Raw genomic sequence first — 24,695 nt, forward strand, 5'->3', positions numbered from 1 at the left:
GTTCGATCCTCATGCGAGTCAGAAATTTACATATATATTATATATTTTTTTTTCTATCTATTTGCATCATTCCTATTATGTGACACGAATTCGATCCTGATGTGAGTTAGAAATTTATATAAATATATATATATATAATATATTTTTTTATCTATGCATTTAAATTTCTGCGATGACGTCACAGCATCCATCCTAATCTCCTTTCTCCCCTTCCATCTTTACAGGGTTACGTCGGGCGTCAGAATGGCCATGTCCCCCCAACAATTTTGCCTGAGGTGGAATAACCACCAGTCCAACATCATCTCGGTGTTCGAACAGCTCCTTCAGAACGAGTCCTTCGTCGACGTGACTTTAGCCGTCGAAGGGATGATGTTGAAGGCCCATAAGGTTGTCCTCTCCGCCTGCAGCCCTTACTTCCAGGTGGGTCCTTGGCGTCGTCGCCCTTCACCTTCCAGGATTTTTTTAATTTGTGGTTAAATCTTGGGTGTGACTTCGTGCATAATACTTCTGACGAAGGGGGTGTCATTCCTTCCTTTATTCCATACTTCAGTTTGTAAAGTTATCCCAAGTTCCTTTGGACAAAATAAGGAAGAAGTTCTGACGTTTTCATGATGTTTTCTAAACGCTTTGACCTTATTTTTTTTAGAAGAAGTTCTGACGTTTTCATGAAGTTTTCCAAACGCTTTGATGTTATAGAGTTTCCTTTGGACTTCCTTTTTTTTTTTAGAGAAAGTTCTGATGAACCTATCATGAAGTTTTCTAAACGTTTTGATGTTATATAGTTTGCTTTAAAGTTCCGATGTACTTCCTTTTTTCAGAAAAAGTTCTGATGAAGTTTTCTCTGTTTTGATGTCATAAAGTTTGCTTAAAGTTCCGATGGACTTCCTTTTTTTGTTTTCGAAAAAGTTCTGATGAAGTTTTCTTGAACTTATCTAAACGTTTTGATGTTACAAAGTTTCCTTAAAGTTCGGAACTTCCTTTTTTTTCGATAAAGTTCTGATGAAGTTTTCTAAATGTTTTGATGTTATAAAGCTTCATTAAAGTTCCGATGAACAGTAAAATTTTTTTTAATTATACAGATATTCCATCAAAAATATTTTAGCTCGCTTCGATATGCTAAAAATAGTCTGAAATGCGTTTGGTGCGCCGTTAAAAATTCCTGGAATATTTTAAAGGTGTGTAGAAATCATGTAGTAACTAATGCACGGTCTGTATAACCATTAGATGACTCCTTGTGAATTCAGAGTTACTTAATGAGTAACTTTTTAAAAATACCATTATTGTTAGCTTATCACCCATAAAATTTAAATTTGTTCTGTGGTAAATTTGTGGTCAATTTATCGAGTTTAATGAGTGATTTTGCGTAATTGTCGCTTTTTCAATTACTCATAATTTGCATTGCCCTTGAATACAGTCATATTTTACAGCTGTTACTGTCATTAAAATGTGATAAAATTCCCATCATATACTTCATCGTGATTACTCAAGACGAATCATCGTTGACTTGAGGACCAGCGGTCAGTTATGAGTATCACCAGTCGAGGTAGATGACATATTGTTGCTTTTTACAAAGAGGGACGTGGAGCTTGCAAAGGGAATATTGTAATTACGTTAATAACAAGACTATGGAGAGATATTGTTACTTAATAACAAGACCGTCGAAAGATATTGTTACTTAATAACAAGACCGTCGAAAGATGTTGTTGCTTAACAACAAGACCATCGAAAGATGTTACTTAAGAACAAGACCGTCGAAAGATATTGTTACTTAAGAACAAGACCGTCGAAGGATATTGTTACTTAAGAAAAAGACTGTCGAAAGATATGGTTACTTAAGAACAAGACCGTCGAAAGATATTGTTACTTAAGAACAAGACCGTCGAAAGATAATGTTACTTAATAACAAGACTGTCGAAAGATACTGTTACTTAAGAACAAGACCGTCGAAAGATATTGTTACTTAAGAACAAGACCGTCGAAAGATATTGTTACTTAATAACAAGACTGTCGAAAGATACTGTTACTTAAGAACAAGACCGTCGAAAGATATTGTTACTTAAGAAAAACTGTCGAAAGATATTGTTACTTAAGAACAAGACCGTCGAAAGATATTGTTACTTAAGAAAAACTGTCGAAAGATATTGTTACTTAAGAACAAGACCGTCGAAAGATATTGTTACTTAATAGCAAGACCATCGAAAGATATTACTTAATGATAACAAGACTGTCGAAAGATATTGTTACTTAATAACAAGACCATCGAAAGATATTGTTACTTATTAACAAGATCATCGAAAGATATTGTTACTTAATAACAAGACTATGGAAGATATTGTTATTTTACATATGAGGAGTTAGCATTACTGAGCTAGGCAACTGGTTATTGGTAATTAATTACTGGAAGTAATCGCAATTTAATTCCGGATGTTGTATATTTAAATAATCTGTTCTTGCGATTACATAAAGGTTTAAAAGCTATTGCTGCGAGTTATGTAATGTGGGAATCAATAAAAGATTCGTTATCTAATTTACATCTTGCATTAAAACGTTGTAGTTTATTGAGTTCTGTTTTATTTATTTATATTACTGTTCATTACGCTGAATATGGAAAGACTTACTTAGAAAAATGAAAGCAATTGACAATTTATTTTTCCATTCTAAGGTAATAAGCCCATATCGGATCCTTCTTGCGCTTGCAAAATCTAAATAAGATTGGGATATGTAATAAATATATAGGTTTTGTAAAACTGAATGATGCTATGCACGCAATTTTCCAACCATTTATCCTTTTGTTATACCACAAGTAAACCCCGTAGGGAGGTAGTGCCGTCAGTGCACCTCACGGGGTGCACAGTAGGCATTACTAAAGGTTCTTTGCAGCGTCCCTTCGGCCCATAGCTGCAACCCTTACGTTCCTTTTACTGTACCTCCTTCCATATCTTTCTTCCATGTTGCTATCCACCCTCTCCTAACAATTATTTCATAAAATGCAACTGCTTTGAGGTTTTCCTCCTGTTACACCTGTCGGACCTACCTTCTCTCAATTTCCTTTCCAGCGCTGAATGACCTCATAGGTCCCAATGCTTGGCCTCTGGCCTAAACTCTGTGTTCAGTTTCTGTACCACAAGGAAAGGATTATAGACTGACTAAACCAAGACTGTTTTCTTTTCTCTCGCGATCCCCAGGCTGTCTTGGCGTCTCACCCGGACAAGCACCCCATCGTGATCCTGAAGGACGTGAGGTACACAGACATGCGAGACCTCCTGGACTTCATGTACCGCGGCGAGGTCAGCGTCGACCAGGACAACCTCTCGGGCTTCCTGCGGGTGGCGGAGTCCCTCCGCATCAAGGGCCTGACGGAGGTCAACGAAAAGAAGCGGCTCGAGAACTCCTCCACTGCCTACCTCATGCCCCAGGCGATGGCGGGCGCCGCGCCGCCGGGCGTCGTTCCTACGGCGCCCCTCACGCCCCTGGCCGGCGACCCCCCGCCTCTCAAGAGGCCGCCCCTCTCGCCCTCCGCCTGCTACGGTGCCAAAAGACGGCGCGGCAGGCCGCCCAAGATTTCGGGCGAGGATTCCGAGGGAGAGGTGGTGTCGGTGGCGGGTTCAGTCTCCGCCGCGGACGGGGAGGACACGCGCAGTGAGGCCGAGGTCAAGGTCGAGGCCGAGGAGGTCAAGGAATGCCCTGAACCCGACGATCAGGCCAAGGAGCCCGATACCAAGGTAAGAGAGGCAGTTTCGAGATGAAGGTTTTCTTCACTTTTCTTCCTTCTTTTTACAGCTAGAATTATCATTGTTTTTCTTATGTACTTTTTTTTATTCACAGTACCATGATTGCTGTTCTCATAAACCATTTGTCCTTTTTACAGCTAGAATTATCATTATTATTCTCATGTACTTTTTTTTCATTCACAGTACCATGATTGTTGTTCTCATAAACCATTTGTCTTTTTTACAGCTAGAATTATCATTATTTTAGCTTGAATTATCATTATTTTTCTTATGTATTTTTTTTTATTCACAGTACCATGATTGTTGTTCTCATAAACCATTTGTATATTTAAGGCTGTATATTTCTGTATATTTAATAGTTCTATTTAATGTAGAGAGAAATTTCCCCCACCTTATACCCCATAACATATTGCTTTGTATCTTATTGAGCTATTTATTACAAAAGCAGAAGTAACCAATAGGTGTGCGTTAAAGGTAGGAAATTACCCCCATGACAAATTATTAGAACATCGTGTTGGTGATATGACAGTTTCTTAGTTTTAATTATTTAGAAATCCCAATACTTCGGTAAATGGAAGACTTTTGGGGGAGGGCGGGTTAAGACTGTCCCTTTGCCCCAAGTTGTCGAGAGATCATTAATATATTTCGTGGCGAAAGCAATCCCAAGATTTAGCAACTTATTGGGGGGAGACTGTCCCTTTGCCCCAAGTTGTCAAGGGATCATTAATATATTTCGTGGCGAAAGCAAGCCCAAGAATTAGCAACTTATTGATCCGCGAGCGGTCTTTACAAAAGGTTTGGAAATCGAGTCAAAATACCTCCCAGATTTATGTACATAGAACCGTATTCCTGTCTTGAAAGAGTGCCGCTGGTGTTATTGCATAATTCACTGTTATCAGGTAATGACGCCCGTGAGTTACTACGGAATATTGAAGTTGGACAGCGTCTGGGAAGTATTCCGTCTTATTGAACTGGCGCTATACTATGCATTTTTTCTTCAAATGGTTCTTGCCAAAGTGGTGAAACTTCAAAGCATTTGCGGTATGCAAAATCGATTCAGCTTTCTTCCTGAGCAGGTATTTATACTATCAATAAAGGAGTTGTTTAAGTTCAACAGTGCCTGGTGGTCATAGCAACCTGTTCGTGGTTGGTCTTCATCAAAGCACTGTAATTAGGAAATTTTGGATCTTAACGTATGCAGAATATTTTTACTTTTGACGACTTCATGGCATAAAATATATATATATATATATATATATATATATATATATATATATATATTTTTTTATTTTTTTTACAATTTTTTTTTTTTTTTTTTTTTTTTTTTACAAATGACTTTGATCGATTTCCGCAAACTATCGATAGCTCTTTGAGATCTTCAACTGACAAAACACTTCTTTGAAGGCAACTCTGACATACCTTACAGAAAGTGTCGTTACCATGAGGAAATTTCCTTCAGCACTTTTTCTGTTTTTAATATTTAAATATGACGTTTTAAGTATATCCCTAAAATAGGTGCATTATACTACACTACCCTAAAATGGAAAACTGCAGTATCTGCAGAATTTTCGAAATTGAGACATGCCACCTACTGGGCTCGTGAAATACTAATACGCAAGTTACTGCACTTTTAAATGATTCTTCAGTGCTTTGTTTAGGGGGTCCCATTTGCAGTATCTGCAAAATCAGTAGTATGGCAAGGGAATATCTATTATTTTTCTCAGTTTCGTATTTTTGCAGCTACTGCAGTCTTCCATTATAGGGCAGTATACTGACCAAATACCACGATTTTTTTTCCCCCGCGTCACTGCTGATTTGTTCCAGAATGAGACTTGTCAGAGACCTGTCGTATATCTCTTTGTATTTTATGTCTTTGTGTCCGTAAGTCTCTAATCTTCTCGCCCCGCTGTTTGCCACGAAGACAGTTTCTTCCTCGTTTGTTCGCGCGAGAAATCGCAAAAGCGATGTCTGTAGACGGTACTCACTATCGATCTGTTGCAGCCGACACTGCGTTTCATGCCCATAAATTCTTCAGCGCGGCTAACGAGTAGTGCATGACTCGTAATTTGCATAGCGGATACTGAAGTGGGAATGGTAGTATTGAGCAGTGGAGAATACGGCTGTTTAAAAAGAGAGAGAGAGAGAGAGAGAGAGAGACTTCACAATTTCTGTTGTAAAACTCTCATAAATCAAGAACATTTCAAGACTGAATGCTAAGGTATCAAACGTGTATTCGTAAACGACCAAACTTTAAGGGCCACCTTACCAAAGCAACAGCATTAAATGTGAAGCCACCGAACAGAGTTTTCCGAGATGATCAGCCGATAAAGCCATCGCGCCAAATGAACAGCGTTAAAGGAGTGTAATGAGTATGTACAGGTATCAAACAGGTTTTGCGACCGGCGGGCACTAAAGCTATCATACCATTGTCACCACGCGCTGGGCGTGATCGAGAGAGAGAGAGAGAGAGAGAGAGAGAGAGAGAGAGAGAGAGAGAGAGCGCGCCAAGGTATACCATCCAAAAATATTCGCTTCTTTGTCAGGACTTTTATGGAAGCCTTATTTTCACGTCGCTTGCTGTCATGACGTGTGAATTACGACGGACAGGTTTGAGAGTTATGCATGCACGTGTTGGCATTCAATAAACACTGAGGAGTGAATTGGTTACTTTTGTTGAATGGCTTATTAAGTTTACATTTTAGTAAATTATTATTATTATTATTATTATTATTATTATTTATTATTATTATTATTATTATTATTATTATTCCACACCCTCCATTTTAGGACGAAATCTTTTAAAAATTGAATAATAATTGATAGGAGTCTAATTTCGCTGTTAAGTAAACGTAAAACGCTTTTAAATAGAAAATATTACTCTCTGCCTTAGAGCTTAGAAGCTCATATCATTCTCTAATCGAGCTATACCTGGGATTAGGCTTAAAATCGAAGTTGCTCACCAGTCGGAATAAACAAGATTTCTTCCCATACTTACAAGAAAATATTCACCGTACAGAGAACTTACTATAACAGGTAAAAAATGAGCCGAAGTTTCTTCGGAGCAGTCGAGTTTTCTGTGCAGCGTATAATCAAGGCCACCGAAAATAGATCTATCTTTCGGTGGTCTCGGTATAATGCTGTATGAGCCGCGGCCCATGAAACGTTAACCGCGGCCTGGCCTAAATCTTTGCCAGACGCACGATTATGGTTAACTTTAACCTTAAATAAAATAAAAACTACTGAGGCTAGAGGGCTGCAATTTGGTGTGTGTGATGATTGGAGGGTGGATGATCAACGTACCGATTGGCAGCCTCTAGCCTTCAGTAGTTCTAAGATCTGAGGCGGACAGAAAAAGTGCGGACGGACAGACAAATAGCCATCTCAATAGTTTTCTTTTACAGAAAACTAAAAAAAAGAAGTCATTTTCAATTCGTAATCGATTACTGACGTATCAGATTAATTATTTCCACTCAGCTGTTACGTAACTTTCATAGAGAACGTCACAGCATTTCCTAGTTAGGAATAAAAATAATCCCCTTCACAATTCCCATTCCTGTAATTACAAAGTGAAATCCATTTTACAGAATTACCAATAAACCTGTTTTATTAATGATTGCATCTCTTAGACCTTATTGTAAAGTACAAATCGTCAGGCGTATATTTATATAAAAATATATAAATATTCAAGAGGATAGCTTGGTATATCTTTTAGCACAGCCAATATTATTTAGAAACCTGTAGGTAATGCGATGAAGCATTGCGTATACGCCCGATGGAGGAATAATTGCAGAGAGATTGATCATTCTTCCTTTATATATGAAGCGTGAATTTTGCCTGATCACAAAATTAGGTATTTATTAGACTCAAAGGTGTAAAATCTGCTACTTTAGTCATTAGGTCATTGTCATCAGTTCAGTAACCGTCACCCTACAACCCATTCTTTCAACTAAACCATTGATAGCTAATACCAAAATTGACTGGTGGGGTGCCATAGAATTTCAGCAGCTCTGCAGGTGCATCCACTGGAAATTTAAAACCCCGAAGTCTTCTTCTTCTTCTTCTTCTTCTTCTGCTCTCGCGGGCGGGCGGCCGGCGTGGAGAGCGAGGGAGAGACCGGCCAATAAGTCTTGGAATACCAACATATCTCCCCTCCAATGCATTCCTGGGGTTTCCCAAAAGGGGCTTCCTTGCTCTAAGCCTCATCTAATTCTCGAGATCCCCGTAACCTGACACGCCGACGGGTTGAAAAATGCCAGCGCTGACCAAGTCACAAGTTCCATTTCCTCCTCGGAGAACTAACTCGCTCGAAAAGCGTCCGGGGTCGTGGAAGACAAGATTATGGAGGGGGAGGGGGAGAGGTAGGGGAGTGAGAGAGGGAGAGGTAGGAAAGGGAGGGGGGGGATGAGAGCAGTTGGCACTCTCAGAATGCTCCCCACACAGCCTGTACGCTTCCCTCACAAATGAAAACCAAATTATGGGAAAACTCTTTCCTATTTTAGTTTCATAATGGAACTTGACTTACAAAAGTGAAGCGCTCTGAAAATCATTTTAAATATTTTTTTTGTAATATTTGGCCATATGAAAATAAATTTAAATCTTTTTTTTTAAATACTTGGCTACCTGAGAATTACGCATCTTAGAATCACGCGGAAGAAGAAGTTAGGTTAAGAAAATGTTGTAGGAAATGCTTTGCGACCAATCATATTTATTAGTCGATTTAGTATAATGAACATCCGGTAAAAGGAAGTTTTATGGCCTGAAGTTCAGACTGATATTTTATGAAGGCTATAACTGCTGTTTGCCGAGTTCGGGAATTTGAATTCATTAACTGCAAAAGCCGAGGTCGGGATTTTGAATTCATTAACTGCAAAGTGTTCAGTACGAAAACTCACGGTCGTAAGACCAAAGCACATAATGTGTAATATGACTGAATTATTTTCTTCAGCGGCACAACAGCAACAAAGTCATTTGAGAGAGAGAGAGAGAGAGAGAGAGAGAGAGAGAGCGGAGGGAGTCACGAGGTTTTGCTGGAGGTACTGAAAACCCCGCTCATTCTTTTACCCAGAGAAAACTCGCGTGAGGAGGGTTGAACGAAAGCAGGCTAGCTGTTGTGCATACGACGAGCGGCTCCTTACCTGGCCGGCTACGTATTAATGCACAGCAACTAGAGAGCCGCTGCGCTTTGTAAGACCTCTTTCGTGAAAAATTGATGCTTGACATTTGACTGCCACTTCCGTCACCGTAGCGGATTTTTCGAGGGAAGGATTTTTCACGAACTGATTATTTTTTTATATAATACTCGGCTTACAAATACGATGATAATAGCGATGAGATTCTTAACATTTAAAGCCTCGAAAATCAACATACGTTTAATTTATCTCCTCCTAAAAATATATATATAAAATATATATATATATATATATATATATATATATATATATATATATATATATATATATATATATATATATATATATATATATGATATAACAAATATGGTAATGATGATGAAATTCTAACATTTATAGCCTCGAAAATCAACGTACGTTTTTACCCTCCCCCTCCAAAAAAAATATATATATATACCGATATAAGAAGCTATGATAATAGTGATGAAATTCTAACATTTATAGCCTCGAAAATCAACGTATTTTTTTTACCCTCTCCCTCCAAAAAAAAAAAAAAATACCGATATAACAAAATATGATAATAATGACGAAATTCTAACATTTATAGCCTCGAAACTCAACGTACTTTTTTTTTTTAACCCTCCCCTCAAAAAAAAAAAGAGAAAAAAATTCCGATATAACAAAGGAAATAGGATATATACTCCTTTCGGTACATCGGCGGCAGCCGAAAATAATAGGATAAAAACGCCAGAACCAGTATCACCTATTACTTTATCGCTTTGTGACTGCCGTCGCCGTATCCAAGAAAAACAACACGCCCCCCCCCCCCTCACACGATGTGGAAGAATTTTGGCCCGTGGATCAATATGGTAGCACATTCACCGACCATTTTGCACCCTCCCCCCCACACCCCTACCACCTCCCGGGACCTTCTTTGATTGCACCTACCGAATCATCCCCCACTCCCTCCCTCCCCCCCATTCGTAATTCATTGGGGGTTAAGGATTTCCTGTGCTATCATTATTTGAAAAGTTCCTGCACGTGACGGGGCTTTGATGTTTTATGTTACGGGCACACGGTGTACGATGAGCTGCTATATATATATATATATATATATATATATATATATATATATATATATATATATATATATATATATATATATATATATATATTATATATATATATATATATATATATATATATATATATATATATTATATATATATATATATATATATATATTATATTTCTATATATATATATATATATATTATATATATATATATATATATATGTATACTTTGATGGGCGGAAAAGAAGCTGAGCAGGCTCTCTGTGGCGCCTACTAATTAATTTTCTCATTCTACTTGGAAATTGGTTACGTGGAAATTATTATTCCTTCCAGAGCAGGTTACGTGGAAATTAACAAAACAATGACGTTTTAATTGTGCTCAATTTTTTTAGATTTGATGCAAATTTGGCCATGTGAATCGTTTAATAAAGACGAATAATGTTCATAATCGTTCCTTTTGTCACAATTTTACTTAAAACCATGTTAATTTTTACTTAAAATTAACACTGGCATTTTATTTTAAATGTGCCTCAATTTTCGACTTGAGATGCAAATTCAGTCCCTGAATCGTTTAATAAAGACGAATAATGTTCATAGTCGTTTCTTTTGTTTTAATTTAACTTAAAGTAATGTTAATTTTACTTAAAATTAACACTGACATTTTATTTTATTGTGCCCCATCTGAATCGTTTACCAAAGACGAATACTGTTCTTAATCATTCCTTTTGTTATATATTTTACTTAAATTCCAACTTATCCAGCAGTAAACTTGTTAAGTTCGCGAACAGGGTAAAGTTATGCTGACAGCCGACGACGGAAGTGAATCCCTATCGTTTGTCACTCATAAGAGGCTTTAGTTCCTTTTGTTCTTGCCGACACTTTTTTTTTTTAGCAGCAGTAGTAGAGAGACTTTTTGCTGAGAGAGAGAGAGAGAGAGAGAGAGAGAGAGAGAGAGAGAGAGAGATTCTACGTGTTTAAATTTATGTGGCAGGTGAACACAAAGACCCAAATCTGTGTGAAGAGGAGAGAGAGAGAAAAAAATATGAGGAGATCTTGAATGGAGAGAGAGGGAGGGAGGGAGGGAGAGAGAGAGAGAGAGAGAGAGAGAGAGAGAGTTCGATCGACGGAGTAAAAAAAAAACAAAACCTTAAGGGAAAGAGCAAGAAAAAAAAAAGACTGGAATCCATCTCGTAGATTGCAAAATGCACAAGATGATTCTTCAAACAACAGAATGAAAACGAATTTAGGAAGATATAAATTTTGAAGATGAAAAATAAAAACAGACTGACGAAATGAATCGTTTCAAGAAAATGAGAAATGTAGTAACAGATAAAGCAAGGAGCAGTTGATCATTAGAGAGAGAGAGAGAGAGAGAGAGAGAGAGAGGCGGAGTGAGGAGTGGGGGTGGGAGGAGGAGGAGGCGAGGAGTGTTGGCGTAGGAAATGAGAGAAGAGGGAGTGTTATGGAGGTCTGAAGTGGAGTTGGAGGGGGCGTTAAAGGAGAGAGGGGGCGAGGGGAGGGGAGGGAGTGGCGTTAAAGGGATGAGGGGGGAGGGGGTGGGTGGGAGGGAGTTGATGATGATGATGATGAGGAGAAGTATCGGAATTTATATCGGATCAATACTCCACCTCCGGGCTGTGATCATCATTTCCAAGTCTTATTTTCTTGACAGTGTTTGCCCCCGTGACTTGCGAGACGGCTATTGATTTCGGATTTGGAAATCTAATTACAACCGAGAGAGAGAGAGAGAGAGAGAGAGAGAGAGAGAGAGAGAGAGAGAGAGAGAGAGAGAGAGAGAGAGAGAGAGATCCGCTTCACACACACACACACGTTCGTTATTCCTATGCCTGAATATTTTTTTTTTATTATTATTTTTACCTTCCAGGTTTCGTTATGTGTGATGTCAGAATCATCATCATCATTATCATCGTCAAATTTTTTTTCTTCGGGTGGCGTGTCTGTTAAAAATCTGTAATAATAATAATAATAATAATATTAAATATTTACTCTTAAAACACGGTTGATTGTGTGTTATTTACATCCAGATATAATAATAATAATAATAATAATAATAATAATAATAATAATAATAATAATAATAATAATAATGAGATATATTTACTCAAAGTGCAGGTATCTGTGTGTTGATTTACACCCAAATATAATAATAATAATAATAATAATAATAATAATAATAATAATAATAATAATAATAATAATAATAATAATAATAATAATAATGTCCTCTACTCATGAAATCGACATGACCCTGTAAAAGGACCTAGCCCATTATTCGGACGGGAAATTTTCAAGCTAAAATTGTACGCACGAATTTCGGCTTTCCTTAAGGGATCTTTCAGATTTACAACTTAACTAAGTGTGTCACTTCCTCGCGTCACTTGCCGTAGTAGTCGTCTGCCTGAATGAAAGTGCTCCTCAAGTTGCCACAAGTTTCTCAAAAAAAAAAAAAAAAATCCCTTAAAAAAAAAAAAAAAAAGAAGAGTCAAGAGGTGGTTCACTTATAAGAGTCCCCTAACCACTTCCTCTTTCGACTGGCAACCCTTTTGCACTACTCTTTTTACTATTACAACCATTTATTGATCCAGTAGAAGAGAGAGAGAGAGAGAGAGAGAGAGAGAGAGGAATGTAGGGATCGGCAGTATTCAAAACTCAATCCCGTGCGTTCCTTTGAAGTGTCTTTTACATTCTTCATGTCCCTGAATAATGTATGATTATTTTTCGTCGCCGATTTAAACGGCGCTGTTGTCTTTGTCGGTTACGTTTTCCGGGAACGAGCCGGTGTCTTTGTCGAATCATGACGTGACGTGTTGCGCTGTGGTCCTCCTCCTGTTGCCAATTAGGATTATGTCTTTGTTTTTACGGGTTTTATTTATTATGTACAGGGATTCCCTTGCTCTAAGTTTATGTATGTGACAATTCGGAGTCGTTTTCGCGCAACAACTTCGAATTCACGAGTCTCCTTTTAAACAGAATGTTTTCCTTGTATAGGAATATTTTCCTAAAAATGGCCTAGGTACGTTCGAGTTTAATTTTACTTTTATTTGACGCGAGAGAAGAAATGTCCCCTCTGGCGCTAAGAGGTCCATATATCTGCCGTTTTTCGAGGGGGAAATGACGTTCTACAAAGAGAAACTTTCCTCTTAAAAGAAACTTAAATTTTTTTTCTTTTTTTTTACGGTAGAGTCGAACTCACATACGCACTCTCACAGCATTCAAGAATGAAACGTGTCTCTTTAGCACAGCATATGTGGCATTGTTTTATCACGTGTCGTCCACAGCGTTACACAGCGGCCCCCCTCGATTTTGATTCCCGTTTTCTTTTTGGGGAAAGGGGGGTAGGGGGTTTTGTGGGGGTGGGGGGTGGTGTTAGGGACGAGTTCAGATCGATAGGAATGGTGCAGTGTTGGGATGATAATGTTTTGCCTATTGATTTTTCCTCCACACTAGACTCTTTCATTGAAGTGATGGAGGAGGAGGAGGAGGAGGAGGAGGAGGAGGAGGGGGAGGGAGATGGGAACGGACAGTGGGAAAGAGGGAATTGCTGAGTTCGGAACAGAGTATCCTTTCTCTCTCTCTCTCTCTCTCTCTCTCTCTCTCTCTCTGACATTCAAATATTGGAATTAATTTATAGGGGATGGAGGAAAGGGAAAGGTCCAGGCTTGATAACGCCGTGAGGACTTTATTTTCCTCTTAAAGGGAGAGGAGGAGGAGGAGGAGGAGGAGGAGGAGGAGGAGGAGGAGGAGGAGGAGGAGGAGGAGGAGGAGGAGGAGGAGAATGATGATGATGGCTACGTTATCCTGGAAAAACGGGAAAACTGGATAAGACATCTCAGAAGTCTGGCACGAGGAAAAGATTTGGGTAATCGCCTAGTGTACAGGAGGAAAATTAGGTGACATTAAGGCAAGCTTGGCAGGGGAGGGAACTATATGATGAGAAAACGTCGAGACGTAAGTATCAGGACACGACACTGGAGGACAAGATATGTGGTCGGATGAGGGATCGGGAGGGAGGAGGAAAATGTAGGAACATTAGGGTATGAGCTTGAGAGAGGTCGACTCGGGAGAGGAAAATACGGTAACGTTTGGATACGAAGCAATCTCCCGAGATGTAGACATGGACACATGCGAATGGAAATTGAACTCGGGGATGAAATTGTGAGTAAATACTGAAAAACTGTGAAGCGTTGGGAACATAGGACGTTTGTGTTTATCAATAGCGAGAAAAACTTAAAAGATTAAAGAAAAAAACACGTAATATGATGAATTTATATTTGATATGTCAGGGGGGAAATGTATAATAATTCAAAATCATTGTAGGCGCTTGTACGTAACAGAGAATTTTGGCAACATTATGAAGATTTGACTCTAAGAAGAATACTGTACGAACAACAGAGTAAATATGGCATTAGATGAAAAAAAAAGTAGGAAAGAAATGGAGAAAAATGAAAATGGGAGATGGGAATTCAGGAGAGAAAATGACGCAAACAGAAGGTGATGTACAGAGGAAAATAAGGCTACATTAATACAGGAAACTGATAATATTTGACCATTAGGACACAAAGTGCTTCCAAGATAATAAAGTTATGAATTATAAATTATTAACATAAGAGCTGTATTTGAGATTTTACAAGAAAGAGGAATACGGTAAGAAACGTTCCATGAATTTTTGTATGAGATTTTCTTAAGGGAAAATCAGTACACAAAAATGTGTATAGGCCTTAACAAGCGAAATTTAAATAAAGGGCGAATCATACCTTGGCGGGAGGGAAGACATTGCCCACGAGGTTCCGGAATTTATGGAAGATAAGGATCTGAGCGTGACAAAGGGGAGAAGAATCCGAGAAGATCGGGATTAAAAGTGTCCCATTAGTGGAACAAGGAAGGTGATGATTAGTCCGTTGCGTAGAGAATGGGGAACGGTTTGGATAGAAGCCTTACATGAATGAAAGGTAATAGGTTTCATATGATTATGATGAAGTAAAGAGAGAGAGAGAGAGAGAGAGAGAGAGAGAGAGAGTAGAGAGAGGTTGCTTTTAGCCATATTAATCGATGGCCTCTGAGCTGTACATAGAACTGAACATAAAGGTGAATGGAATTGTTTTTAGTTCCACGCCCGTAAATGTAAGCTCCGTACGCACTGATAGTTTTGCATTTCTGATTTTCTTTAAAACGAATGTGTGTGTTTGAGAGAGAGAGAGAGAGAGAGAGAGAGAGAGCTTGGGGTTGTTGAACTTTACTGTGATATTTCAAGCATTTGCATCTGAATATTTTTCTCTTCCATGTAAAACGAGTTGGTTTCGCTCTTTAATTTTTTTCCTGCTATTAACAATTTTATGTTTTGCTGTACTTCAATCAGACAAATCCTCGAACGACATTGTATTTAATCTTATAATTATCCAGCGTCTTTAGTCCGTGTTACTCATAAAAAAATGCAAAATTTAATTTTTTCCATCTGGCAAAGATTCAAGTATGGCAACATTTAATTTTTCCATTTGGCAAAGATTCCAGTATGGCAACATTTAATTTTTCCATTTGGCAAAGATTCCAGTATGGCAACATTTAATTTTCCATCTGGCATAGATTCCAAAGATTCCAGTATGGCAACATTTAATTTTTCCATCTGGCAAAGATTTAAAAAGAATGCATCATTTAATTTTTCCATCTGGCAAAGATTTAAAAAAATGCATCATTTAATTTTTCCATCTGGCAAAGATTTAAAAAATGCATCGTTTAATTTTTCCATCTGGCAAAGATTTAAAGAATGCATCATTTGATTTTTCCATCTGGCAAAGATTTAAAAAAAATGCATCATTTAATTTTTCCATCTGGCAGAGATTTAAAGAATGCATCATTTAATTTTTCCATCTGGCAAAGATTTAAAGAATGCATCATTTAATTTTTCCATCTGGCAAAGATTCCAAAGATTCCACTATGGCACCTCTGTTCCTTTCATCTTGCAGAGCAGGTAATGTATAGCATAGAGAGCATTCTTGTGCCGGATCCCAGCGGTCGTTAGTGTGATGTATGGGAAGGTGGGAGGGGGAGGTGCCCCCTCGCTCCTCCTCCTCCTCATTTATCGGTTATTGAGCGATGCTCTCTCCTACACCTGAGCGTTCACAAATCCGACAAAGAAAATTATGCGCTTTCTCGCTGCGCGTAAATCGGCCTCAGGCAGCAGATTTTTTTTTTTTTCCTCCTATGAATTTATTCTTCCGATTAAAAGCGGGATGTTTGCTGTTGCCGCTGCTGCGTGGTTTGAGATTTGTGCTGGACGCGTTCGAACGTCAAGGACTAGTAACTTAGAAAGAGGTTTTTCGTTCCTCTTTGACGTTTCTGAAATGTACATTTAATTCAATTCATTTTTTTTATCTATTTTTTTTTTTTGTACGGGGGATAAATTGATCAAATTCATTAGTGAGGAAATGTGTACAACAACGTATGAATTTTTTGCTTACCTAAACTTAACTTAAAACCTGGAAAATATATTGTAGTTTTAAACCTTGACGTTTCTGAAATGTACATTTAATTTAATTCGTTTTTTATCTATTGTTTTTTTTTTTTTTTTGTACGGAGGATAAAGTGATCAAATTCAGAAGTGAGGAAATGTGTAAAATAACGTTCTGAATTTTTGCTTACCTAAACTTAAAACTTGGAAAATATGTTGCAATTTAAAACCTGGAAAATATGATGCACAATACGTTTCGTCTTTTAAAGTTGGATTCGACAATCATGATGCTGCTGATTGGATTCAGACATTTCAAGCTACTACCTAAAATAATTTGGTAGTAAATTGTTTTTATGAATTATAATTATTATGCTTTTTCATTTAAACCAACGCGAAACAAAATGAATTATAATTATTCTGCTTTTTTTATGTAAACCAACATGAAAACAAGATCGATGAAATGTATCATTCATTTTACATCGGCGTTCAGCAATAACACGTTATAATTCATGGTAGTAGTAGTAGTAGTAGTAGTAGTAGTAGTAGTATTTTATATCGAGAAAGGAATGGCTGATGATATGTCACAGAACGCACTGAATCCAACATTGTACCATGTCGTGTCTCTTATGTGAGTAAAATCAAAGTTCGCCCCGATGATGAAAAATAATTTACACGAATGGTTCACAAAAACAATTCACCAATTAATTTCTTTTTATGGACTGGTAGGAAACTACACTATTAATTTGCTTACCTCTTCCTGTTGCGTAATGCCATTTACAAGTTTAACGAACTTCAGTCTCACGATCTCGACGCGAAATAAAGTAAACTCATCTAAGGGAAGAAACGCTGAGAAAAAAAATTCCCAGGGGGAGAAAAAGAAAAGAAAAGGACTCTTAGGGTACGAACCCAGCAATCTTGCCTTTCGAACGAGTTTACTTGCATACGACAGGGCAAGTTATTGTCTCTCCCAAAATATGAAAAGTCACATTTTTTGCCTAAGGGGCTGGAAGACTGCTGTCTTTTATAACAACTTCGGAAGGCCGGCTGTATTTGTCTTTTGTCCGTGTCTTTTGTCCGCTGTCTTTTGGCAAAGTACCGCTCTCTGGTGTCTTTTCTTATCGCTGTTTATAAGACATTGCAAGCTGTCACCTTTTGCTATTAATTTGTTATATTACTGTTAGAAAATCAGTCACGGGTATTAAATACTCGAGAGCTTTCAAAGGATCTTTCGGTATTATGATGTTTCCAAGGCATCTCTTGTTACCTTGGGGTCGAATAACTTTCAAAGAATATTGGCAGACAATATCAAGTCACTGTTTGTAAAAAAAAAAAAAAAAAAAAAGGTCCCTAGGACTTAAATACAACTGTTATTTTTCTTAGGACGTTTATGAAACTCCATGGATACCATTTGATCTAAAACTTTCAAAGAACTGCTATTTTTCCATTGTCCTTTTTAAATTCCTCTACGCTGATGACTTTATAACTCTTCTACGCTGATGCCTTTTTAATCCTTCTACGCTGGTGCCATTTGCCCAAGAACTTTCAAAGGATTGCTCAGACGTCATTCGTCCTAGCATTTTCCGAAAAGAGCCCCCGCTGATGCCATTAGTTCCCAAACTTTTTTTTAGAGGACTGCTGGCTGGTGTCACTGGGCCTATGACTTCTTCTTCTTCTTCTTCTTCTTCTTCTTCTTCTTCTTCTTCTTCTTCTTCCTCCTAAGTCTTGCTCGTTGGTGCAAATCTGCAAGGCCATTTAGTCGACCACGAAAATCATCAAAGAACAGCGAACTCCAGTAGTGTCTTCCCAGCGCATTACTCTCTCTCTCTCTCTCTCTCTCTCTCTCTCCCCCTCCCACCCCCCAGCGCGCTATGGCTACCTCCCACCTGGCCCTTCCTCACACAGTTCATTGCAAATAAGGTCCGTTTTCGCCTCTCGTTCCCTGGGCGTGCCAACCTAAATGCAGCAGAACTATACAACCGTCTTCGTTTAGTACTGATTTAGGACTTGTCAAATCCAATCTCTTGATTTCAGGAATATCATTACATAAGGAGTTATATTTTCCTAACTATACTTTCCAAGCCTTTAAAAAAATTTTCCCTTAAGAAATATCAAACTACAGTAAGTCAGGATTTAAATTCAGCTCCGCGTCCCGCGTTTCGTGAAAGCGGTTTCCTAACACAAAGCCAACAACTCGGAAGAATCGAAGTCCTCTGTAGCATTACACACTTTTTTTTTTTTTTTACACGGCGCTTCTCATTGGTCGCAGAGTGGCGGGCTTCGAACAAGGCAACATTATTGATTGGCAGATGAGGAACTCAGGCCACGCCCACAACGCTTCTTATTGGCTAAATTTTTCATCCGTGTGTAGTCCCTATTGATTAGTTGATTGGGTGCCGTGGATAATGTCGCATAACGCATTGTTTGTTGTCCGGATCGAACCTTTTCCTTTCGATTGCGAAGAAAATTCTGAATTATTCGAAGTGATTTTACTGCCTTCGTGCATACTGTTACGTTTACGTTTATATATATATATATATATATATATATATATATATATATATATATATATATATGAATATATATATATATATATATATATATATATATATATATATATATATATATACATATATATATATGATTATAATCACTTTCATTACGTGATTCATTTTCTATCACACATTACAGGTGAAAAATAGGAGATTTGGTGTAGGTCTGACCGGTTTTCGACTTTATTTTCAAAAGCCACTGACGAAGGACTATTATATATTTGGTGACTTCTAATACTCTATCAGTCCTTCGTCAGTGGCTTGAAAATAAAGTCGAAACCGGTCAGGACCTACAATTCGAATAATATATATGTATATATATACACACAATACTCTATTATGACTAAAAGAATTAGGTTAAATCTTATTTACAAAAAAATCCGTTTATAAGTTATTATATTTCCATTTAAAGATTCATAATTCACGATAGAATCCGGGGCATTTCCATGGGCCATTCACACGATGGCGTGGGTCCTAATACCCAGCAGACCATATTAAATTCAAATCGGATAAATGGGTTTGATATATTTGCCCTCCGGGGTGAGAGATGGTTGACCAACTGGGAGGAAATGCGCCATGCAATCATTATTTATTTAAGAGCCCATCATTAAGTAACTTACTTAATTAAATGTGAATTGTCGCTGGAATCTTTCCATTAAAAGAAAGATCAGTTAGTTTTGGGTTATTAGAGGGGAAATAGCCACTTTTTGCTTTGCCATTTTAAAGGATTTTATTGATTATTAATCAATTTTTCTCTAGCTTACATACTAAATCATCCATAGAAATTGAGAACTTAGTTATTTAATGGGACTTTTTCGAATATCCTGTTTAGAAAAACCCGCAAATTTCAAACCTGGCGAAAACTACAGCTTGGCGAAATTGATTTTAACAAATTTCTACGCCTGCCCCCCCTAAGGATTCGCAGGTGAGAAAACAAATCAGTCCGCTGCGCATGGTCGCGCGCGCATTACGGCCGTAATAAAACTCGTGTAATAACTGCGAGTCCTTTGCATGCTCGCTCTGTTATTAAAAGTATATATCCCTTCATTAATGAATAGGTATAGTTCACTATTATATCCCTTGCTTGCTTAAACTCCAGCACTGGGGATCGCGTGTTGTCACGGAGCGGCGTTCGTTTATCTTTCCTGCCTTCTTGCCGAGTCGTTTTAGCGAATATTTTGCCGTTCCTTTTATTCGTTTACTTAACCTACATTGGTTTCACTCCAGCTTTCTTGTAGCTTCACTCCAGTATTTTTTTTTTTTGTTTCACTCCAGCTTTTCGTAGTTTCACTCCAGCTTTTTGTAGTTTCATTCCAGCTTTTTGTAGTTTCACTCCAGCTTTTTGTACTTTCACTCCAGCTTTTTGTAGTTTCATTCCAGCTTTTTTAGTTTCACTCCAGCTTTTTTAGTCTCACTCTAGCTTTTTCTGTAGTTTCACTCCAGCTTTTTGTAGATTCACTCCAGCTCTTTGTAGTCTCACGCCAGCTTTTTTACTTTCAGTCCAGCTTTTTTGTAGTTTCACTCCATCTTTTTTTACTTTCACTCCAGTTTTTTTTGTAGTTTCACTCCAGCTTTTTTTGTAGTTTCACTCCAGCTTTTTTTTAAACAGCAGGTGATCAATAATACCACGACTTCCTTGAAAAAATTATTTTTAAGTTGGTTTCATGTTCATCAAACAGCTTCGAATCAAACGGCAACATTACGCGACAGAGTGATTACTAAATTAATTATTTAAGTGAAATTGAACCCGCAATCCTCCATAATCAGTATATAACAATTAAGCAGATGTCATATCCCCACCCCCCCTCTCTCATGAAAATACCCAACCTCCCCCTCCACCCCTTTGGGCTTTAGGGGGCGGGGGTGGGGGCGGTAGGAGAACCGGTGGAATTGGATGTGGGTTGGGTGGGAGGGGATGGGAGGGGGAGGGGTCGTTCAACACGCAATCTACCGTTCCTTCACATGCAAAGAACGGCTCCCCTTTTGAATGCCGACACAAGGAAGTATCTTAACGCATAACGTGATGAATGCCTTTACATTCGTGCTATGTATACACACATCCCTGAGCAGATTCCAAGATCTGAATTTGTTTGTAAAAATATTACGAGCTCTTATTATTATTATTATTTTGTTTTCAATTTTGAGTGTCGCGTATAATATGACTCATACAATCATATATTTCACTTTATTTTGTTTTTTTAATCGTCATGCGCGATTGCATGAAATGCAATAATTGGTTTTTATATATAAAGTCTTTGTTGTTTTTGGATTAAACAATTATTCAGTTCTCTTTCTCTGATACGGAATACTTGTAAACTGTTTTCACGCTTAATTGAATTGAATTGAATATAGAATTTAGGCCAGAGGCCAAGCACTGGGACCTATGAGGTCATTCAGCGCTGAAACGGAAATTGACAGTAAAAGGTCTGAAAGGTGTAACAGGAGGAAAATCTCAAAGCAGTTGCACTATGAATCAAGTGTTAGGAGAGTGTTGAGGAAAGTAAGATGGAAGAAAGAGAATATGAAAGGAGGTACAGTAAAAGGAACGAAAGGGGTTGCAGCTAGGGGCCGAAGGTACGCTGCAAATAAGCTTTAGTAATGCCTGCAGTGCACCACCCCCCTTTCAAACTTTTACTGTCAATTTCCATTTCAGCGCTGACTGACCTCATAGGTCCCAGTGCTTGGCCTTTGGCCTAAATTCTATATTCAATTCAATTAAACAATTTCAGTAAAATTTAAATTAACAAATTCCCCTGAAAATTTACAAAAACAATTTTTGTAATCTTCAGTGGATCAGCGTGATTATAATCTGTGTCTTTGTGCTCGGCTCACAAAAGGAACTGGTTCTGAGGTTTTGCGTCAGTCACTCAACATCGAGCATGAATAATAATGACAAGTGGTACAAGGAGATTCATAATTCAGTTTTGGGATGTAGCGTATATGCTTAACATGACGTTACTTTATTATCCGAGTGGATTATAATTCATTTCTGGTGGCTGTGATCTGTGAGTAAATCTTCTTTTTCATTTGATTAGCGTTTGCTGCTCTAAATAATAGCTCGCATTTTGCGGGAAAGGTGTATTTCAGCTATGTATTATCCTGAAGAGTATAAGGATACATGATTTCACGTAATTTCTTCATCATTTAGTATTAGTATATATATATATATATATATATATATATATATATATATATATATGTGTGTGTGTGTGTGTGTGTGTGTGTGTGTGTATTTACTCTGAGTTTCACAGACCACAAAGAACGATATTTGTTTCTTAAATTTTTTCCCACTTTTCCACTCTGTAATTATTTCCAGCGAGAAGTGACGTCTAATTGTTGATGAAAGAGACTCATAATTAAGATAATTATTTAGTTTGCGCTTCAAGATCCCTCTCTCTCTCTCTCTCTCTCTCTCTCTCTCTCTCTCTCTCTCTCTCTCTCTCTCTCTCTCTCTACGTCATGAGGCCTTTCAAATGTAACAAATAGAATTAACCTTTCTCTCTCTCTCTCTCTCTCTCTCAGAGTCATGAGGCCTTTTCAACAAACAAATGAAATTCTCTCTCTCTCTCTCTCTCTCTCTCTCTCTCTCTCTCTCTCTCTCTCTCTCTCTCTCTCTCTCAGAGTCATGAGGCCTTTCCAACGAACAAAAAAAAAAAAAAATCTCCCTCTCTCTCTCTCCCTTCTCTCTCTCTCTCTCTCTCTCTCTCTCAGAGTCATGAGGCCTTTTCAACAAAAACAAATGAAATCTCTCTCTCTCTCTCTCTCTCTGAGTCATGAGGCCTTTCCAACGAACAAAAAAAAAAATCCTCTCTCTCTCTCTCTCTCTCTCTCTCTCTCTCTCTCAGAGTCATGAGGCCTTTCCAACGAACAAAAAAAAATCCCCTCCTTTCTCTCTCTCTCTCTCTCTCTCTCTCTCTCTCTCTCTCTCTCTCTCTCTCTCAGTCATGAGGCCTTTCAACGAACAAAAAAAATTCCTTTCTCTTTCTCTCTCTCTCTCTCTCTCTCTCTCTCTGAGTCATGAGGCCTTTCCAACGAACAAAAAAAAATCCACCTCTCTCTCTCTCTCTCTCTCTCTCTCTCTCTCTGAGTCATGAGGCCTTTCCAACGAACAAAAAAAAAATCCAGCCTCCTCTCTCTCTCTCTCTCTCTCTCTCTGAGTGTGAGGCCTTTCCAACAGACAAAAAAAAATCCTCCTCTCTTCTCTCTCTCTCTCTCTCTCTCTCTCTCTCTCTCTCTCAGAGTCATGAGGCCTTTCCAACGAACAAAAAAAAAAGATCCCCCCCTTTTTTTTTCTCTCTCTCTCTCTCTCACAGAGTCATGAGGCCTTTCCAACGAACAAAAAAAAAATCCCTTTTCTCTCAAGGTTTCATGTATATAACAACTGTAACAAACACAGAGTGTACCGGTATTTGATGTTTGAACTTAACATCATATATTTACTCACGATAAATATTAGGCTAACACTTGGCGGACAACCTGTTACATTCAGAACGTTGTCGTTTTTCAAAAGAGTTACACGTTCTTCTTTTTTTTTTTCTCTCTCGGTCTTGTCCCACATTTATTCGTATTTGTTCCACTGTTCGTGTTTCGAATTTTCTCTTGGGATTGCGTTCAGTTAGAGGCTAAGTTTTTATCGGAGGGGCTAGTACTGCTTTTGATTAAAATACCACTAATCAGGGTTGTGATTCAAATACCACTAATCAGGAAAAGTCTATAAACGTTATAACAGAGGCAACTGTATATATGTATATGTATATAAGTATGCAACTGTCATTATGTATGTATGTATTTTTAAGTGTACATACACATATATGTATATTATATATATGTATGTGTGTATGTATATATATATATAATATATATATATATATATATATATATATATATATATAATATACTAATATATACTATATAAATCAAACTCATTCATGGTCTCTAATGGAGTATTTATTCAGATACCATCCAGTCTGAATGAGGCCCCTTAGTAATTCTACTAATGCACAGAACAATTGTGTATGTGATAAAGTTTTATGTATATATATATATATTATATATATATATATATATATATATATATATATATATATATATATATATCTATGTGTGTGTGTGTGTGTGAGAGAGAGAGAGAGAGACGACTCATTAAATTGTTACACAGTAACTTTAAGTCATAGAGATTGTATAATTAAGATCCTATTCCATCAACTTTTAATGCCTTTCGTATTGTAACAGAAATTAGTCCTCTACACCGAATTGATTTGAGTTGGAATGTGAAAACTGCACATTCTTTTCAGATACCCAACATTCGCCATACCACATTCGTTTAGATACACAAGAAAAACCACTTTATCAAGTGAATTTCACATGTAGACATGATTCACGTAATTCCACATGAGAGTAACATAATTGACATATACATTTCAAATAAGCTTTGAAAATATCGCTTACTGGATGCATGTGACAGTCAAGGTCAGGGCGACTGCGGGTTACTTTTGAAAACTTCGAATATTTGGTGCTTGTTAAATAAATAAATCAGTCAATCAATCTATCAATTATTAGCGCTTCCGAGTATTGAAAGCGATGGCATGGGTATTTGATCATGAGAGAATGATTGATTGGTCGGTTTAAATTTCTCTGGCAACGAGGCATCAAGGGGATTAGATGGGATGGAACACATGAGTAGGATGGAGCACATGAGTAGGATGGAACACGTAAGCAGGATGGGAAAGAAATTTTTATTGTAGA

General features: G+C 37.7%; 1 protein-coding gene across 7 annotated transcripts in view; it reads left to right on the top strand.

Moving 5' to 3' along the window:
• LOC136840748 (protein tramtrack, alpha isoform-like) overlaps positions 1 to 24,695 on the top strand; it is a 234,778-nt gene that overhangs the window by 106,342 nt on the left and 103,741 nt on the right. For all 7 annotated transcript variants that reach the window (XM_067107585.1, XM_067107582.1, XM_067107583.1 and 4 more), the window contains exons 2-3: positions 225 to 420; positions 3,186 to 3,722. In XM_067107585.1, the coding sequence (XP_066963686.1) occupies positions 244 to 420; positions 3,186 to 3,722 (714 nt within the window). In that variant the 5' untranslated portion in view covers positions 225 to 243. The remainder of the gene's footprint in view (positions 1 to 224; positions 421 to 3,185; positions 3,723 to 24,695) is intronic.

Source organism: Macrobrachium rosenbergii, chromosome 8 (assembly GCF_040412425.1).
Source record: "Macrobrachium rosenbergii isolate ZJJX-2024 chromosome 8, ASM4041242v1, whole genome shotgun sequence".
In the NCBI taxonomy this organism is placed as follows: Eukaryota; Metazoa; Arthropoda; class Malacostraca; order Decapoda; family Palaemonidae; genus Macrobrachium; species Macrobrachium rosenbergii.